At 40.2% G+C, this 20,863-nt stretch overlaps 1 protein-coding gene across 1 annotated transcript; it reads left to right on the forward strand.

The window, feature by feature from the left end:
- Nucleotides 1-146: 146 nt before the first annotated feature.
- On the forward strand, nucleotides 147-19,656 carry POLG2 (DNA polymerase gamma 2, accessory subunit). Its single transcript, XM_032241969.1, has 8 exons — nucleotides 147-1,864; nucleotides 5,254-5,380; nucleotides 5,503-5,608; nucleotides 7,116-7,289; nucleotides 10,112-10,252; nucleotides 13,274-13,354; nucleotides 15,829-15,929; nucleotides 17,956-19,656. Exons 1-8 carry the CDS (start codon nucleotides 1,303-1,305, stop codon nucleotides 18,119-18,121), a joined length of 1,458 nt encoding a protein of 485 aa, XP_032097860.1. The 5' UTR covers nucleotides 147-1,302; the 3' UTR covers nucleotides 18,122-19,656.
- The last annotated feature ends 1,207 nt before the right edge of the window (nucleotides 19,657-20,863 follow it).

Consider the following 20,863-nt stretch of genomic DNA (forward strand, 5'->3'; position numbering starts at 1 on the left):
CTCTTTTATTTATTTGCGTATAGGCCTCTTACCTGGTGTGAGTTCCTGAAAGTGGAAAACACCTGGCAGTAGTACCCAGCTTTGCAGCTAATCACTATATTTGCCTTCCAGCAATACTGTTTCACTTTCTAGCTTGCCTCTTTTTAAACCCTGTACACACTTGTAAAGAACTGTTTCCCGAACCTGGTACGGCACTTTACTAATGATAAAAAATACTTTACTGCTAAGCTATATTAACTCAACTGCTAAGCTGTTACCCACTCTTAATCAAATGGTAGTTTGGTAGTCTAGTGAAATATCTTTAAAGGTTTCTGTAAGTGAAACTGGTATAAGAAATCATGGGCTTTGGAATCAAATTTCTTCCTTAGTCCGGGTATACAACCTTTCCACTTTCTGGGCAGTTCTTCCCTATTTAAGTAGAAATTGTAAAGGCAGAAACCTGTGATGTAATCATGGGTCTTTTAAAAAAAAAGTCACAAGTCTCATTGTTTTGATGATCCTGTAGAAGGGGGCCCTGGAAGAAATCGCAGATATGTTAATGGTTTTCTGTGCATCACCAAGAGGGCTTAAGACGTGTCTGTGCCCATTGGTTTATTTCTCGTGCATTTCCAGGTGAGGCAGATGCTGCCTGGGGACTGCCTTTGTCAAGCCACTGCAATAAAGTGACTACCACTACCCCTGTCCCAAAGCCCCACCGCAGCCTGGGTGCTTAAGCAAGACAACGGCTCTGGGGTTAGGCACAGGCCTCCAGGGGGCGGCATTTGCTTAAGAGTCAAGGCCTGGGCTTGTAAACCACAGTGGAGGACTAAAACTCTTTTAAGAAATGCCAAATTTGATGTTGCCCAAATCACCATTTGTATATGCTTCAAGGTGAAGTGCTTTCAGATCGAGATGTATGTATAGATGGTCTAGATAACACGGAAATATTTTAATTTTCTGGATTGCCAAACTGGGGACGGAAGGTGAAGCTGACCTAAGTGGCTATGGCAGTCATAAATAGGTGGGGATAACCATTATTGGTGCTTACGAGGACAGAAATACTAGCAATTGGGAGTATGAGGAGAGAGGCTCGAGGAGAACGGCAAATTAAAGAACCATCCGGACCGGCGTCCGCCATGGTGGGCGGGGGATGGCCGCGGCCGGAACGTAGTGATGCGCTTCCGGGGTGGGGCCTGCTGCCTGCGAGCACGCTCTTCGTCGTCGCGCCTGCGCTCTGACCTCCCTGGGTTCTGTTAACGGCGGTGGCGGCCTATTGGGAGCCGCTGGCTGATGGGAGAGAGTGCTATTTAACTTCTAAGGGAGATGCGCTCTCTTGTATCCGTCAGGGCCTGTCATAAGGTCTGCAGGTGCCTGTTGTCTGGGTTTGGGGGTCGAGTAGATGCTGGGCAGCCGGAGCTGTTGACGGAAAGGAGTAGCCCCCACGGCGGGCACCCGAGGTCGCACGCGGAGCTCCAGGGGAACGGCGAGCACCCAGAAGCCCCCGAATCTGGAGAGGGAGGCGAGGCACTGTTAGAGATCTGTCAGAGAAGGCATTTCCTAAGTGGAAGCAGGCAGCAGCATAGCCGGGATTCTCTTCTGAGCGGGTGCCACCCCGGCTTTGGACCCTTGGGCGTAGAGTTGCGGAAGAACCTGGCCGCAGAATGGTGGACCTCGGTGGTGGTGTTCAGGGAGCAGGTCTTCCCGGTGGACGCCCTCCACCACGAACCAGGCCCTTCGCTGCCCGGGGACAGTGGCTTCAGGTTAGTGTCTGCAGAAACTCTACGCGAAATCTTGCAAGACAAAGAGCTGAGTAAGGAACAGCTAGTAGCATTTCTTGAGAACGTAATAAAAACTTCTGGGAAACTACGGCAGAACCTTCTTCACGGTATGCTTCACGATTTCATTCAAAACAAGTGTCGGGTGGAAAAGCGAGGCATTCTTGCTGGGTCTTGGGGATTGCAGCTGATCCTTTATTCCCATGCAAAGGAAGTTAGCTAGTTCTCCTGTTTTTGAAGTAGTCGAGTAGATTAACAGTGCTCTCCCTTGGAGAAAACTGGTCCTCAAAGAATCTGTCCGAAGGATCTGGGAAGTCTCAATTTCACGGGGCAACTTTTGAACACAGTGCTGTCATTTACTGCCATGTAGTATGAGTGCATAAGGAACTACAAAGACATTTTGAACTTTTCTTAGATTTATTCTAAGTAGAAATGTTGGAGTTATAATTCTGAAACCATTTCATGTATGTTATAGAATAAATCAAGGCCGGGCGCGGTGGCTCACGCCTGTATTCCCTGCACTTTGGGAAGCTTAGGCGGACAGATCACCTGAGATCAGGAGTTAGAGACCAGTCTTGGCCCACATGGTGAAACCCCGTCTCTACTAAAAATACAGAAATTAGCCGGGTGTGATGGTGAGCGCCTGTAATCCTCAGCTACTTGGTAGGCTGAGGCAGGAGATTCACTTGAACCCGACAGGGGGACGTTGCAGTGAGGTGAGATCCCGCCACTGCACTCCAGCCTGGGCGACAAGAGCAAAACTCCGTCTCAGAAAAAAAAAAAAAAGAAAGAAAATGGGGTTAGTGTTATTAGGAACCAAGATTTTCATTGTAAAAGAAGAGGTAATAAATATAAAAGAAGGTATGTGTAAACTAACGTTAAATATGAATTGGTAAGTTAAAATTGAATATCGGTATAAACTCGTGTTTTTGTTTTTGAAACAGGGTCTCACTGTCACCCAGACTTGAGTGCAGTGGTGTTATCATGGCTTACTGCAGCCTCTACCCCCCGGGCTCAAGTGAACCTCCCACCTTAGCCTCCCAGGTAGCTGGCACTACAGGCGCATGCCACCACGCCCGGCTAATTTTTGTATGTTTTGTAGAGATGAGGTTTTGCCATGTTGTTCAGGCTGGTCTTGAACTCCTGGGCTCAAGCAATCCACCCGTCTTGGCCTCCCAAAGCGCTGAGATTACAGGTGTGAGCCACAGTGTCCAGCCTCATGTTTTTAAAAATATGTATTTCCTAACTTTCTTCATTGAAAGGGCCTAGAGGCCGGGCACGGTAGCTCAAGCCTGTAATCCCAGCACTTTGGGAGGCCGAGGCGGGTGGATCACGAGGTCAACAGATCGAGACCATCCTGGTCAACATGGTGAAACCCCGTCTCTCCTAAAAATACAAAACATTAGCTGGGCATGGTGGCGCTTGCCTGTAATCCCAACTACTGAGGAGGTTGAGACAGGAGAATTGCCTGAACCCAGGAGGCGGAGGTTGCGGTGAGCCGAGATCGCGCCATTGCACTCCAGCCTGGGTAACAAGAGTGAAACTCCGTCTCAAAAAAAAAAAAAAAAAAAAAAAGAAAGGGCCTAGAACCAATGACCCTCAATAGCAATGAGTATACCTAGTTCCCAGATTTTGGTTTCTAAGATGAAGCAGTATGGGGAGAAATGGCTGATTCCAGGTCTGGGGTTACGGAAAGTCCAAGGTGAGTTGGAAACACTTTATGTTACTAAAAAGCAAAGAATTGCTTGAAGACTAATGGGTCATATTAAACGGTCACAGATGCTGTCTTGAGGAGGGCTGTCACTGTCTACATTTAGGACAAATTGAACAGTAAGGTAAATATTAATGGTAATGGATTATGACACATTGACTAAAATCTAAGAGTCAATAGGATTCAACAAAAACATAATTGAGGCTAGAGGTGGTGGGGGGAAGAGACAGAGAAAGCTTATGTTTTTACAGAAGCTATGCAATAAATGTAGAAGGAAAGATACAGTAGAAAATTCACCATTTCATGATATTGCAATCCCTGATATAATTGATTCAAGCAACAATCATCAGTGGATTCTAAAATATTGGATGAAGTACTGTTGGGGAGCAGGATATTATTAGGGAGTGGATATTTACTACCTTAACCAAGTAATCAAATTTGGTGTCATCAGTAGTGGCATAATTTGATAACATTTTCCTTCTGCTATGATACAATAAGATACACACATCAAATAGTATTTTGTTAAAAATGAATAGCCCAAAATAAATCACGAGGAAACAAAGAAATCCCAAATGTGAGATAATCTATGATTAGCCTGGATTCAAATCAAAAGTCAATGTCATTAATAGCAAAATTAAGGGGGAAAGGAAGCAGGGGAAATGTTCTAGATTGAAAAAGATGAAAGAAACCTACTCAGAATGTAGTACATGAATCTTCATTGGAAAGAAAGAGAACAGTAAAAGATATTTAGGTGAAAATTGGAACAAATAACATGTTAGCCATGTGTTAGATTATATTGTGGTATTATGGTTAACTTTTTATGGTGTTATAACAGTATATAGGAAATATTTTTATTTTTAGGAGATGCATGCTGCAGTATTTGGGAGTGAACAAAAAGAAAATGTGGCAAGCCGGGCGCGGTGGCTCAAACCTGTAATCCCAGCACTTTGGGAGGCCGAGGCGGGTGGATCACGAGGTCAACAGATCGAGACCATCCTGGTCAACACGGTGAAACCCCGTCTCTACTAAAAATACAAAAAATTAGCTGGGCATGGTGGCGCATGCCTGTAATCCCAGCTACTCAGGAGGTTGAGGCAGGAGAATTGCCTGAACCCAGGAGGCGGAGGTTGCGGTGAGCCGAGATCCTGCCATTGCACTCCAGCCTGGGTAACAAGAGTGAAACTCTGTCTCAAAAAAAAAAAAAAAAAGAAAATGTGGCAAAATGTTGATAATTGATGAATCTAGGTAAAGGGTATTATTTTTTTAACTTTCTTGTAGATTTGAAAATCTTTGAAACAGTTGGGGTGAAACTACCTAGAATTATGTGGTGATCAATAAGATCTGTCTTTTTTTTTTTTTTTTTTTTCTTGAGACAGCGTCTCACTGTGCTGTCCAGGCTGGAGTGCAGCGGCACTATCACAGCTCACTGCAGCCTCAGCCTCCTAGGCTAAAGTGTTCCTTCCACCTCCCAGCTTTCCAAGTAGCTGGGACTACAAGGCACACACTACCATGCCTGGCTTATTTTTGTATATTTTTAGAGATGGGGTTTTGCCACATTGCCTAGGCTGGTGTTAGAACTCCTGAGCTCAAGCAGTCCTCCGGCCTCAACCTCCCAACGTGCTGGGATTACAGGCGTGAGCCACTACGCCCGGCCAAGATCTGTCTTTATAGCTCCATGCTACTTGTACTGCTGTGTTAGCATTATTACTCCTATTAATTTGTCTATTGACAAAAATGATTTGGGTTTGTGGACTAGATGTATACAATAATTGATTAATCTTTTGACAGGTGCCTTGGAACACTATGTGAATTGCCTGGATCTGGTAAACAAGAGGCTACCTTATGGCCTTGCTCAGATTGGAGTGTGTTTTCATCCTGTTTGTGACACTAAGCAGATATTGAATGGTGGTAAAAGGTACAAAAAGTGGCAAATAACTTGGCCTTGTATTTAAATAGTCAAGAACTAGTCATTTCCACTTGGGATAGATTATATAATTTTCAGATAAACTAACTTTCTGATATTTTTGATATCTAAAGAATTGGTGAGAAGACTGAAGCTTCATTAGTATGGTTTACTCCTGTGAGAGCTTCAAACCAGTGGCTTGATTTCTGGTTACGTCATCGACTCCAGTGGTGGAGAAAGGTACTACAATAATTACCTTTAATCCAATAATTAAGACTGGCAGCAGTGGCTCACACCTGTAATCCCAGCACTTTGGGAGGCCGAAGTGGGAGGATCACGAGGTCAGGAGGTGAAACCCTGTCTCGGGTGTGGTGGCGCATGACTGTAGTCTCAGCTATTTGAGAGGCTGAGGCAGGAGAATCGCTTGAACCCAGGAGGGGGAGGTTGCGGTGAGCCAAGATCACGTCACAGCAAGCAGTCCAGCCTGGGTGACAGAGAGAGACTGTCTCGAGAAAAAAATTTTAATAGTTAATAGATAAATTGTCTTAATGTGTCACTGGTAATTCTTCTGACATACATGAAATTTTATTTGATGTATATAGCTATCAATATGTTACACAAATAAAAAACTCTTTGTCATGATTTTCATTGTTCCAGATTACAAAATCACTTTGGTAAAAACATTTGTTAGGCTCGGATGTGTTTGTTAATTAGCCTTTCTGTATTAGGTAAAATTCAAAGCCCTCACCTAACATTCCTTGCTGATGTAGAGTTTGACCCTTAACCATTGTTACAACTTCAGCTTTTGCTGCCTACCTCCATGAACTTTCCATATTAATCAAAATGGTTCTGTAATTGATAATCAAGTTTTAGTATACACTGAAGAGAAAAGAGTTGAAGTAAGCATTTTTGTCTTGCCATGTGTTAGGTTACCTTTTCCCGACTCAAAAATCCCTAAATACCCATTTAAACTGTGTGAAATAATCACAAGTAATTAAGAACTTCCCAGAAGAATAAGAATGAGAACTACATGATACTTTCTTCTTTATCCCATTTTAGTTCATGATTAACTTCCCCTCTTATTCATTGGCCATACAAAGAGTAGATAACATCAACAGTTCTTTCAGACTAAAAAACAATATTTTAAGCAATATACTCAGTATTTTCACTTTTTATTTTATTTTATTTTTGTTTGTGTTTTTTAAAGACATAGTCTCACTCTGTTGCCCAGGCTGGAGTGCAGTTGCATGATCACAGCTCACTGCAGCTTCTTTAATTATTTGTAGAGATGAAGTCTTGCTCTCTTGCCTAGGCTGGTCTTGAAGGCCTAAGCTCAAGTGATCTGCCTGCCTTGGCCTCCCAAAGAGCTGGGACAACAGGTGTGAGCCACTGCACCCAGCCAGTATTTTCACTTTTTAAAAATTAAATTTCAGCAAGCTGTGTGGTCCCAGCTACTCTGAATCCTGAGGCAGGAGGATTGCTTGAGGCTAGCAGTAGGAGGCAGCGGTGAGCTATAGACTGCACCTGTGAATAGCCACTGCACTCCAGCCTGGGCAACAGAGTGAGACTCCATCTCAAAAAAAAAAAAAACTAAATGTAAACATTTGTATTTGGGACTTGACTAGTTTCACACATTTGCTGCATAAAAAGTATCAGATGATTTAAATTCTTACAGATAATTATGAGAGTAGAGTTAAATTAGCAGTTATTTAAATATGTTAAGACAAACATAAATTTTATTTTCCAGTTTGCTGTGAGTCCATCTAACTTCAGCAGCAGTGACTGTCAGGATGAAGAAGGCCGGAAAGGAAACAAACTTTATTACAATTTTCCCTGGGGAAAGGAGCCAATAGAAACCCTGTGGAACCTAGGAGATCGTGAACTTTTACACATGTATCCTGGCAATGTGTCTAAATTACATGTATGTTTTACCGCAAGCTCTTACGTATTTTTTACCCAGATTCTCTATAATTTCTGAACGATTTGAGAATAAGGTGCAAATATGGTGTCTCATTACCCCTTCTTACTTCATTTTGTATTTCTCAGGTGCAGAGACACTAACCTATATAACTACAATACAGCCATCAAAATCAGGAAATTAACAGTAATCCACTATTACCACAGAGCCCTACACATTTAACTGATTATCTTAATAATAACCTCTATAGGTCCAAGATCATATCTTTCATGTAGTTGTCATGTGCCTTTACTCTCCGTCAGGTGAACAATTCCTCTTGTCTTGCATGACCTTGACATTTTTGAAGAGTACAGTCTAGTTAGTCTGTAGGACATCCCTTGGTTGGGATCTGACTGCCGTTTGCACATTACTTACGTATTTTTGCTGGGAATACTGCAGAAGTGGTACTCTCAGTGCATCATATTAGACTGTTACTGGTGATGTTAACTTTTATCTCTTAGTTAAAATGGTATATACCAAATTTCTCCAATGTAGAGTGAATAAATATTTTGTACTTATTAATTAGCCAGTAATAAGTTGTGGGCAGATACTTTAAGATGATGCAGATAATTTCTCACCAAATTTTGCCTTACTAGTTGCAGCATCCATTGATGATTCTTGCCCAGATCAGTTATTACTATGAGGTTTGCCAAATGGTGATTTTTTAAAAAAGTTTTCAATCAGGCTGAAATACAGTGGTGTGGTGATAGCTCACTGCAACCTCAAACTCTTGATCCTCCTGCCTTACCAAGTAGCTAGGACTACAAGTGTGTATCACCACACCCAACTAATTGTTTACTTTTTGTAGAGACAGGGTCACATTATGTTGCTTGGGCTCAAGCGGACCTCCTGCCTCATCCTTCCAAAATACTGGGATTATAGGTGTGAGCCACTGCACTCAGCCTCTTAAGCTATTTTGTATATGTTTTTAGTTGATTTTATGGTTAATGTCCAAATAAAGTTTTAGAGAACAGTGAAGCAGACCAATATAGGCCAAAAAACAGAATAGAAAAAATTTTTTCTGGATGGTGTGAGAAATCAGATACTTTTAGAAAAGAGTTGCCACCAGATATCTTGACATTGTTGGATGTCCAGTTTTCAAAAAATTAGAAAACATTAAAGCAATCTCTCTCTCTCTCTCTTTTTTTTTTTTTTTTAAATAGGGATGGGATCTTGCCATGTTACCCAGGCTGGTCTCGAACTCCTGGGTTCAAATGATCCCCTTCCCTTGGCCTCCCAAAGTGCTGAGCTTACAGGAGTGAGCCACTATGCCCAGCCTAAAGCATTCTTCATACCTAAAGATTCAGATTTAGACTTTGTTTGATTCAAATTGTACCACAGAATCTTTCAGTGCTCGAATTTCTCTCTTTTTTTTTTTTTTTTTTTTTTTTTTTTTTTTCGTTTGAGATGGAGTCTTGTTCTGTCACCCAGGCTGGAGTATAGTGGCATGATGTCTCCTCTCTGCTCACTGCAACCTCTGCCTTCTGGGTTCAAGTAATTATCATGCCTCAGCCTCCTGAGTAGCTGGGACTACAGGCATGTACCACCACGCCTGGCTAACTTGTGTATTTTTAGTAAAGGTGGGGTTTCACCACATTGGCCAAGCTGGTCTTAAACTCCGGACCTCAAGTGATTCGTCTGCCTTGGCCTCCCAAAGTGCTGGGATTATAGGTGTGAGCCACTGCTCCCAGCCCAGTATATCTTTTTAAATGTCAGTTCTATAACTGTGCGAAATAAAACTGGTAGAATAGAGTCCCAGATATCAGAAAGTTTACTGCCTTTGAAGGCAAATTCTTGTGAATGTTTAAAGTATCCTATGCAGTTCAAATGGGTTTAAAATGTCAGTACATATATGTATTAATGAGTGCTTGAACATATATGTATTAATGAAGACTGGTTGAATAATAGAGGTTGAGGATTTAAATGTATGGGTTTTTTTTTTTTCCTTTTTTTGCTCTGCGACTCTAGCCAAAGGTGATTTTTTTTTCAGTATTAAAAAAATTACATGAATATCCAGGTTAACAATGATTTACAAAAAAAGAAAGATGAAAGTGCAACTGTTTTTATTCAAAACTTTAAAAATTTCTACAACTGAAATTTTTAAGAAATTGGAAATAATTTCTCATCGGGTTTAGAGGAGAAGTAGTAAGTCTGTTTATCAATACTTAATTTATATCATGTACTATGATGTAGTTGATTTTCATAATTATGGCTTTAATGCAAAAAGTAAGTTTTTAAAAGATGTTTTTAATGAAAATAACTTTACATTTCAGAAAATTATACTCCAGACCCCTTTCCCTAAAGCACACCGTTTTTTTCCCTAAGGCTTCTTTAGAACTTTTCTCAGTAGTCAGCAAACAATTTTTACTTAAAAGTGTTACCTTTCTAAATACTAGTTCTCAGCTAGAGAATTAGTATTAATTAACTAATACTTCAAATTATATAATTATAATTTTAAAAATAGTCCCTAGGCCTGTGGAAAAAATTGATGCCTAGGTCCCACTGCAGATGAGTTCGTTCCGAATCTCTGGGATAGAGCCCAACCAAGCACCATAGTTTTAAAATTCACATTTGAGCCTCACTTATTAAACCCTGAGCTCACTGAGAGCAGAGAATACATCTTGCTCGTCTTTGTGGACCCAATGCCTAGCACAGGCCTGGCATAGAGTGGGTGCTTTGTAACATGAAATACTACTTTTGTATTCTGATTGTGTAAGTCTAAAATAGGTACTTTTAAGAAGGTCCTGTGAAATGATTCTTTATTTTTCTTCTGTTTTTCTACGAAGGGCCGAGATGGACGAAAAAATGTAGTTCCTTGTGTTCTGTCTATAAGTGGGAATCTAGACCGAGGCGTGCTGGCCTACCTCTATGATTCTCTCCAGTTGACGGAGAACTCCTTTACAAGAAAGAAAAATCTTCAGAGAAAGGTGCTGATATTTCAGAGATAGACTTAAGAAACTATTTTTTTTTCTTTTTTTAATGTTAGTATGCTTGATTTCTAACATAAACTCAGAATAATAAATTTAGTGCATGTAGTGTAAGTATTTCTCAGTTTTTTTAGAATCTAGCCACAGGAATAAGAATCAGGTTCTCACAGAATAGAACAAGGCATCCCTAGTGAGTAATGTCAAAGGCATTTCTGTTTAATCGTGAACAGACAGCTATCTCTATGACTCCTAGCCTCTGAACCTTTCCATTGGTGGCTTCCGTTTGTATCAGAAGCCAAAGCATTGGTATATAGGAGGAAGAAAGACCCGGATCAGGGAGACCTGTGCTGTTGACCTGTCTGCTGCCCCCGGAATCTGGCTTCTGGTCTTGTTCCACATGGCTGGTCCCTGGATCAGAGGAGCTAGCTGCGGGCCTGGAAAAGCTGGTTTTAGTGCATGAACATGCAGTTTGAGCATGTTTATGGATCAAAGAAAATCAAGAGAGAGGAGAAGTTGAAGTTATAGGAGAGAAAATAAAGGACTTATGGGGCAAGATGAAGGAAACAGGAGGGGTCAGGATGGGATCAAGAGCCCAAGTAGAGGAATTTGCCTTGAAAAGGAGTTTTTTGAAACATCAGGGAAGAAGAAAAGGACAGTGAGATATAAAAAGGCTACTGGGGCTTTTTGGCCTTTAAAGGACATTTTGATACCCTCTATTTTCTCAGGGAGTTAGGAGGTGCTATTATTACTTTAAATGTGGATGAGTGGGGGTTTAAATGGCATGATTGAGAAATAGTCATACACCCTTTGAACATAAAAGGAAGCTGCCCCAAATCAAAAGTTTGTGTTTTTTTTTTTTTTGAAACGGGGTCTTGCTCTGTTGCCAGGCTGGAGTGCAGTGGCTTGATTCCAGCTCACTGCAACCTCTGCCTCCTGGATTCAAGCGATTCTCCTGCCTCAGCTTCCTGAGTAGCTGGGACTATAGGCACATGCCACCACGCTAATTTTTGTATTTTTAGTAGAGATGGGGTTTCACCATGTTGGCCAGGATGGTCTTAATCTCTTGACCTTGTGATCCGCTTGTCTAAGCCTCCCAAAGTGCTGGGATTTCAGGCGTGAGCCACCACGCCCGGCCCCAAATCAAAAGTTTTAACAGGTAATGTTGAGTTTTCAGCTGGGATTGGGAACCATGAGTTTGTAGGAAACCATTCTGCTTAGTTATGTGATTTATTATACAGTGTTCATTTAGCCTGCTATAGCTATAGAGAAGTCTGATTATATAATTGTTCTCAGGGATGGGGTTTAGAAATGGTATGTAGCAAATAAAGGGATCCTTTCTTTTTCTTGTACTCTACTTCCAAACCATCAGCAAATCCTGTTTGACCCTAACTTCAAAACATATCCTGAGTCTGAGCACTTCCTAACCTGTCCACTACTACCACCCTGCTCCACTGCCATCCCTCCTGCCCTGATAGAGTGGCCCCGTTAAAAGGTATATGTTATGTTGCTCCTCTGCTCAGAACACTTCAGGAAAGCCGCTCATCTCAGGAAAAACGGAAGCCCTCTTTTTGATCTGCTGTTCTCCACCTCACTCAGTCTGCTCCAGCAGCACTGACCTTGCTGTTTCTAGAACATGCCAGGGATGCTGCCAGCTCAGAGCCCTGTCATTTGTATTCCCCATTGCCTAGAGTGCTCTTTCTCCATCACCCACATCTTGTCCTCCCCCCCACTTTCGAGTGTTCGATCAAGTGTCATGTCAGGGAGAGGACCTTCTCTAACCATCTTACTAACTTTACCAGCCTGCCCCTTGCCAGTATCTCCCATCTTCCTTTTTTGGCACCTACCACCTTCACGTGTATTATTTACTTTATTATTTTTATTGTCTGTTTCTCCCTGCCATGAGAGGCAGAGATTTTTGCCCCTAGCACCTAGAACTGTTCCTGGTATCAGAGGCATTAAAATGTTTGTTGGATGGATTAATGAATGAGAAGAGGAGGCTAGGCATAATGGCTCACACCTGTAATCCCAGCACTTTGGGAGGCCAAGGTGGGTGGATCATTCAGGACAGGAGTTTGAGACCAGTCTATCTGGGCAACATGGCAAAACTCCATCTCTCCAAAAAAAATACTAGCCAGGCATGGTGGCATGCACCTGTAGTCCCTGCTACTTAGGAGGCTGAGGTGGGAGGATGGATTGAGCCCAGATATGGGGGTTGCAGTGAGGCAGTGAGTGGAGCATTCTAGCCTGGGCAACAGAGCCAGACCCTGTCTCAAAAAAAAAGCAAACAAAATAAGTTTTAAAAGTTTTTAATTAAAAAATATATATAAAAAGAGAAGAGCAGTAGGTTTTGAGAAGAGAGAAAAAGTCAAAATGCTAAGCCTCGTGGCTAAGGCTGGTAGGATCCAAAGTGATGTTTGGAAGAAGTATTTTGACTGAGGGAGTGGTCAGAAAATGGGAGGGGGTCTCAAGTTAATTTCTTTCTTTCTTTTTGTTTTTTTTGTTTGTTCGTTTAAGACAGGATATCATTCTGTTGCCCAGACTGGAGTGCAATGGCATGGATCTTGGCTCACTGTACCCTCAAATCTCATGGGTCAAACATTCTTCCCACCTCAGTCTCCTGAGTAGCTGGGATTACAGGCATATGCCACACCCAGCTAATTTTTTTTTATTTTTTGGGTAGAGACAAGGTTTCACCATGTTGCCCATGCTGGTCTGGGATTGCTGAGCTCGAGGAATCCACTTGTTTCAGCCTCCCAAAGTGTTGGAATTACAGGTGTGCACCATCATACCTGGCCAAATTAATTTCTTTCTGCCAAACATCTAACTGGATAAATCTGGGGGCAGCTGAATATGTTATTACATGGTGTTTTTATGACTTCAGCTAACTTCTATTTTCACACAGAAAATTGGAACTGTTAAGAAACTGTGTTGTTAATATTTGTGTTACATTTAAACTTGTGTTTTTTTAAACAAACTGCTTTTTGACCTTTTCCTATCTTCTTCCCCCATTAAATGCCTTAGGTACTTAAACTTCACCCTTCTTTAGCCCCTATTAAGGTTGCTTTGGATGTAGGAAGAGGCCCTACATTGGAACTAAGACAGGTGAGTTAAATGAGTTTAAATGTCATGATTTTAATTACAGATTGACTATTACCTGAAAGGCTTTGGACCAGGATTGTTTTGGATCTTGGATTTTTTTGGGTATATTTGCATCTCTGATCCCCAAATTCAAAATCTTAACTGTTCTAATGAGCATTTCCTTTGAACTCAAAAAGTTTCAGGTTTTGGAGCATTTTGGATTTTGGATTTTCTGATTAAGGATGTTCAACCTAACCATTACTCTAAGTAAACTTGATAGCTTGCCATTTAAAATTTTATTTTGATTCATTTGCTTTTTAAAATGTTTTAATTTGCCTGGCCAACATGGCGAAACCCGGTCTCTACTAAAAATACAAACATTAGCTGGGTATGGTGGTGTGTGCCTGTAATTCCAGCTATTCAGGAGGCTGAGGCACAAGAATCATTTGAACCTGGGAGGCGGAGTTTGCAGTGAGCTGAGATTGCACCACTGCACTCCAGCCTGGGTGACAGAGCTGACCTTGTCTCGAAAGGAAAAAAAAAAAAAAGGCTTTAATTAAATAATGAACTGTGGGTAAGTACTGTGATTATATATAATTTGAAGTGTGTTAAGCTGAATGCAATTCAGTGGGTTTGCTGTTCATGCCTACTATTCATAGTTTCATTTTATTAGTGAGCTGAGTATACATAGTAATTAAAATATCTGTACAGATGTTAGTGAATTATTTCTTTCCCTTTTGAACTTTTTTGTTTTTTGAGACAGTCTTGCTCTGTCACCCAGGCTGGAGTGCAGTGGCACGATCTTGGCTCACTAAAACCTCCACCTCCTGGGTTGAAGCAGTTCTCCTGCCTCAGCCTCACGAGTAGATGGGATTACAGGCATACACCACCGGCACCACACCTGGCTAATTTTTTTATATTTTTAGTAGAGGGTTTTACCATGTTGGCCAGGCTGGTCTCAAAACTCCTGACCTCAAGTGATCCGCCCACCTCAGCCTCCCAATGTGCTGGGATTACAGGTGTGAGCCACCATGCCCAGCCTTTCCCCTTTGAACTTAAACATTTTTGGTAACTGACTATATTCAAATATTCGAGATCTATAATTTTATTTTGATTTTTCTAATTTGTTCTAATTATTACTCTTAAGAAAGGCCAAGGGGAATGGCTTTCATTTTGTTCCAGAGACTCCTTCAGCAGTCATCATTTCTGTCTGGGTAATTCAGACCCAGCCTAGACCTGAATGCAGACACTAAAAACATTTAAAGACTTTGAGAGTCCCCCAGCTTTCTGACCCTGGCTCTTTTGGAGAGGTCTGGGAAGACAGGAGATAGTGAACTCAAAGAAGAAGATAATGGCTTATGTCCCACATTTCCTCCCAGGGTATGGCAGTCTCCCTGATACCCTTATAGCTAGGAAGCTCCTAGGGTGCTGTAGCTCACCATTTCGTAATGTCTGGAGAGATTTGTGGTTGTCATGGAATTGGAGGGTGCTGCGGGCCTCTCATGGAGGCCAGGAATGCTGCTAAACACCCTGTGTCAGCAGTGCCAGGGTGCGGAACCCTCCTCTGGAGCGTCAGTGCTTGACTGTTAAAGGGGTTTTACATTTTGCTTTGTTTTGCTTCCCTATTGCTTGTTTTTTGTTTTTTTGTTTGTTTGTTTGAGACAGAGCCTTGCTCTGTCGCCAGGTGCCAGGCTGGAGTGCAGCAGTGCGATCTCAGCTCACTGCAACGTCCACCTCCTGGGTTCAAGCAATTCTCCTGCCCAGCCTCCTGGGTAGCTGGGACTATAGGCACACACCACCATGCCCAGCTAATTTTCTTTGTATTTTTAGTAGAGACAGGGTTTCACCATGTTGGCCAGGATGGTCTCGATCTCTTGACCTCGTGATCCACCTCGGCCTCCCAAAGTGCTGGGATTACAGGCTTGAGCCACCGTGCCCAGCCATTGCTTGTTAAGAAAACAGTAAAGTTTCCAGTTAAGCCTTTGTCTCCAGCATTCCAGTTAAATTGGTCAATCAGTCTCTTCTTGAAACTTTTCTTGGCTGACTTCTGGAGTCCCGCCCACCTTTTCCTCATCCTTTTTCTTTCCTGGCTCTTCTGCCTCATCCTGACTTGGTGGTATACCTGGGGCTCAGGCCTCACCTCTCAGATGAGGGCTCTGAGTTCATACAGCCCTTTGGATCTCCTGGTTTTTTCTGATAGAATCTGTTGTAATTTGTTTGTGTTTTGAATGATACCAAGGGTAATAAAAATTCTTATTTGGTATACAAATTTCTCAGAAGATTAGCAGTTACTACTCAGCTTTGCAGTGCTTAATATTTTCATTTTCAGAAGAAGTATATGATTTATAAAGTATATGATATGGAAGTTATAAATATCACATAATTAAACATACCCATTTTAGAGATTGAAGAGGGTGATTCATGGCTTCACAAAAATAGGACAGTCACTCTAGCTATCATTATTTCTTTCATATTGAAGTTTTTCTATTTCTTTCTAGGTTTGTCAAGGGCTGTTTAATGAATTACTAGAAAATGGGATTTCTGTATGGCCTGGTTATTTGGAAACTATGCAGTTCTCATTGGAACAACTTTATTCAAAGTAAGAATTGTATTTTCATATAATCAAAAACTCTGGGTACATTTTTTTAGTTTCTTTATGATAACAGAAACAAATCTCTTCTAAATATATATATAAAATGTAATTTAAAATTATTCCTCACTTTCCCTTTTACAGAACTATGTGTACTTAATTAATTGCTACAGCAGGGAACAGTATTCAGCAAGTATGTTTGAGCATATGCTGTGTGCACTTCCAATACTTAATGTCATGAAGTATGTATACCTCAGCTTATCCACTTATGGATGGAAGTATGTACGTAGACAGCATGTGTTGAATCAAGACTGAAAGAACATGAGTGGAATGCCTTTCCTTGCTGGCATTGTGGTCCATTCTGAGACTGAGTGGAAGGGAATTCTATTCTGGAGGGATAGTCTATTCTAGTTTCTTAGGGATTGGCACTTCTTTTCACGCAGTTGCTCAGGACAGAAACTGGCTATCATCCGTAACTCCTCCCTCTTCCTTATTCTCCACATCCAGTCCATCACCAAATGCTGTCAGCTTGCCTCCTAAATGTATCTCAAATCCATCTCTGTCTTCGCTGCCACTACCCAAGTTAGAGTCACCAATATCTCTTGCCTGGATTTTTAAAATAATCTCCTAATTGAGCTCTCTGTGTCTAGTCTTACCCCATGCTATTTCATTAACTGTTGTTTTTAAATGAAGTAATCCATTCTTGTTATTTTTTAAAACTTTTTGTGTTGAATACATATCTTTTGAGTGAAAAGTTGTGAAGCTTTGTGTTTTGATCTTCAGTTATCTGAAAACTTGCTAAAATATACCTTCCAGGCAGGGCACAGTGGCTTACGCCTGTAATCCCAGCACTTGGGAGGCCAAGGCCCACAGATTACCTGAGGTCAGGAGTTCAAAACCAGCCTGGCCAACATGGTGAAACCCCGTCTCTGCTAAAAATACAAAAAGTTAGCCAGGTGTGTTGGCTTATGCCTGTAGTCCTAGCTACTTGGGAGGCTGAGGCAGGAGAATTGCTTGAACCCAGGAGGTGGAGGTTGCAGTGAGCTGAGATCAAGCCACTGTATTCCAGCCTTGACAATAAAGCGAGACCTCATCTCAAAAAAAAAAAAAAAAAAAAAAAAATACACCTTCCAAATGATGTCCAAAGAAAAGTAGTTTTCTATAACTAGAGCATCTAATGGTTTTATTATGTGTAAAATGGAGGGGCAGCACTTGAACTTTCTTGTCCTTTCAGGTTCTAAAATCTTATCCTTTGAGTAATGTAGACATTATCGAGTTTCAGTTGTTCCTTATATGATAAAGGTTTTATTGTACCAGGATATTTTTATGAAAATATAAAACATCTACTCTGTTTTATGCACTTTGATATAGTAGTGAACAAGATGGAAAAATTTACTACTCTTCTGAAGCTTATATTCTAGTAGGACAAAATAGACAATAAATGAGTAAACAAAGAAATAAAAGGTTTCTGATGGAGTCCTACAAAGGAAATAAACAGTAATGAGATAGTGTGACTTGGCAAGTATACAGAAGGTCAGCTGTGCATCTGTCTGTCTGGTTATTGCTGAACTAGAAGCTGTAAGTTAGCATACTCAGTTATAAATGAAGCATGATTTTGGTATAATTTGTTATACCAAACTGCATCTTTTTAATAATACTGTTAATTGTAAGAGATTTTGATATAAAATAATTGTTCTTAGACTGCATCCAAGAACCAAAAGACTGAGGTTATTATGAGGTTCATCTGTGATATCACCCCAAAAGGATGTGTTGAGGTATGGGTGTTTATTTCTCAGATTTCATTTTCTTTTATGCCTTTTCAGCTCTAGCAACAAGTTAGAAACTGTCTGAAAATTTTACTTTGAATATGATTCAGAAACTTTAAAAATGTTAGGTTTTTTTGGTCCAGCCCTGAAGCACCCTGACTGAGTTTGTGACTCATGAGAGGGCATGGACACTGAATTATAGCTGGCAATGCGGGGGAATTTATCATTTATGTTTGTGCTCATGTGTCTGTTTAAATACTTTTTCTTAGGTATGATGAGATGAGTATCCTCTTCACAGTTTTGATTACTGAAACTACTTTGGAGAATGGATTAATACATCTGAGAAGTAGAGACACCACAATGAAGGAAATGATGCATATATCCAAATTAAAAGACTTTTTGATCAAGTATATATCATCAGCTAAGAATGTATAGGTTTTTATATTTGTATAATAAATATTCTTCTCTCCTAATTTGGTTGTCTTAGGTTCACTTAGATTTTTTCTAGCCCCTTTGCACTTATGAAGTGGACATTTGTGGTGCTTGCTTTCATTTAGTGTTTATATTTTTGATGTCTTTCATTGTATCAGGAATATGTTCAGCTACAAGAAACAAAAATCTATTGGATTAAGCAAATTGGGGTTCGTTTTTCTCATACACAAGAAATCTGGATGGTAGACTGTCCAAAGCTAGTATTACTGTTTCTATAGTTATAGTATTTCTGTTCTGCCATCTTTTAGTACGCTGGTGTTTACAATTGTTGCTTCAGGATGGTAGATTGCTGCTGTATTTCCAGCCTTCTTAGCATTCTAGTTAGGAGAAGAGTTAAAGAGATAAGAGCTAGTCAGCCAAGACTCTTGCCTTTTAAATTAGAAAAGTAAAAAAGCTTTTCCAGACATCCCACTGGGAAGATGTCTTTATATCTCATTGGTCAGAACTAAATCACATGATAAATTCAAGACAGATCATTATCCAAGGGAATGAAAATGTTCTGATTTAGATCAAACACAATTTATCCCTTGAGGCTGCAATAGTGTCTTACTCTCTCAGAAATGGGCTTCATTATGAGGTCTTTATGGAATCTGCCACATCTACACTGTTGGATATCAAAAATTAACCTAAAACTTTTAAAACTAGAACATTTGTGGATTTTTGAAAAGCAAACTAAAATGTATGCTACATATAAGACAGAAAGTAAACTGCAATAGATGACATCTATTGTTTACTTACTGTCTTATATCTATGTTTATAAGAAATCTTTCAACTTTTATGTGTTGATATGATTGTATAAAATATCCCATTACTAACAACTTGACAAAGATTCCAACTGATCATGCCTGTAAAATATTTCAAAAGTTTGGCTAATTTGTCTTAATTGACTTGACTTGGTAGGTTTTTGTCTTTTTTAATTTTAATTTTTTTTTCTGAGCCACAAGCAGTCCTCCTGCATTGCCCTCCCAAAGTGTTGGGATAACAGTTGTGAGCCACTGCACCTAGGCTTGTTTTGATTATTTTGTGCTTATTTTTTTATTATGGAAAAATTTAAAAACAGACATATAATTAATAGTATTAATCCTACGTACTGATCACCTAGCACCAATAACAATCAACCTTTGGCCAGTCCCACCTCATCTAATGCCACCCTTCCATATTATTTCAGTTATTTATTTAAATTTATTAATTAAGAGACAAGGTCTCACTATGTGGCCCAGGCTGGTCTCAAACTCCTCAGCTCAAGTGATCCTCCTGTCTCAGCCTCCCAAAATATTGGGATCATAGGCGTGAACCACCTCACCTGGCCTCCTTCCATTTGATTTCAAGGCAGATAGCAGATACCATTTCATCTGCAAATATTTAAGGATCTTTTGTTAATAACCACAACACTATTATCACATTCAGAAGAACACTAGATGATATCAAGGAGTTATTGACAATTTTCTTGGGTGTGACAATAGTATGTTTATATTTTTCTTTTTAAAAAAATCCTTGTCTGACAGATATGTAAGTATTTTGGGGTGAAATTATATGGTATCTGAGACTTGCTTTATAATTCTTGTGTTTAAAAAAACTTTTAAGTGGTAGGAGATGACATAAGAATAGCGCTGAGTTGTTGAAGCTAGGTGATTGGCACATAGACCCCGGGGTTCATAGTATGTGCCATTTTGAGAATTTTCATAATAAAAACAAAAAACTCTTTACTATCAAATATTCACTTAATTTCCAGTTGTCTCATAAATTCATAAAGTTTTGTACTGTTTGTTTTCATCAGGATCCAAATAAGGTCCATATATTGAGATTAGTTAGGTCTTCTAGTCTTTCTTATTCTATAAAATCACAGTCTCTCTCTTTTAAGAAACTTGGTTATTTATTGCGGGGTTTTCCACTGTCTGGATTTTGCTTGTTGCATCTTTGTAGCAGAGTTTAACCTGTTCCTCTCTGTATTTCTTGTAGAATGGTAGTTGAATGCAGTGACTTGATCAGCTTCAAGTTCAATTTTTTGCAGAAGCTTATTTCATAGGTTGTTGTGTACTTTCATTAGGAAGACTAAGACATGGTAGTGTCTTGGCCAAACATGGTGGCCCATGCCTATAATCCCAGCACTTTGGGAGGCGGACGGGGGTGGATCACTTGAGGTCAGGAGTTCAAGACCCGCCTGGCCAACATGGCGAAACTCCATTTCTACTAAAAATAGAGAAATTATCTGGCCATGGTGGTGGTAGTATTGTCTGGTTGTTTCTCTTTTGGGGTTGCCAGCAACCATTGATTAATACCTCAATTGGTGAGTTCATTAAAGATTGTTAAAATGGTGATATTCTGATTCTGTCTGTCTTTGTTTGCTAGAGTACTTCTATAGAAAAACTTCTTACTGAGTATTTGCTTATCTAGAGGTATGGGAAAGGTAGGATAAATGCTGGATTCTTTTTTTTTTTTTTTTTGGACAAAGCGTCTCACTTTTATGACCTCAAGTTGAGAAAATATTTCTTAATCTGGACAAATACACACACCCAAATGTGCACACGTGCATGCACACACACACATCCACACACACACATTAATAAAGGAAGAGATAGGCAAGTTCTTAAAATTAAGACTTATTTTCATCAAAAGTCACTATTAGAAGTTAAAAAAAAAAAAAGATCCAGAGTGGGAGACAACTATTTAAAAATAAGAAAAAAA

This window comes from Sapajus apella, unplaced genomic scaffold, assembly GCF_009761245.1.
Source record: "Sapajus apella isolate SASKATOON/1434 unplaced genomic scaffold, GSC_monkey_1.0 scaffold48, whole genome shotgun sequence".
NCBI lineage: Eukaryota > Metazoa > Chordata > Mammalia > Primates > Cebidae > Sapajus > Sapajus apella.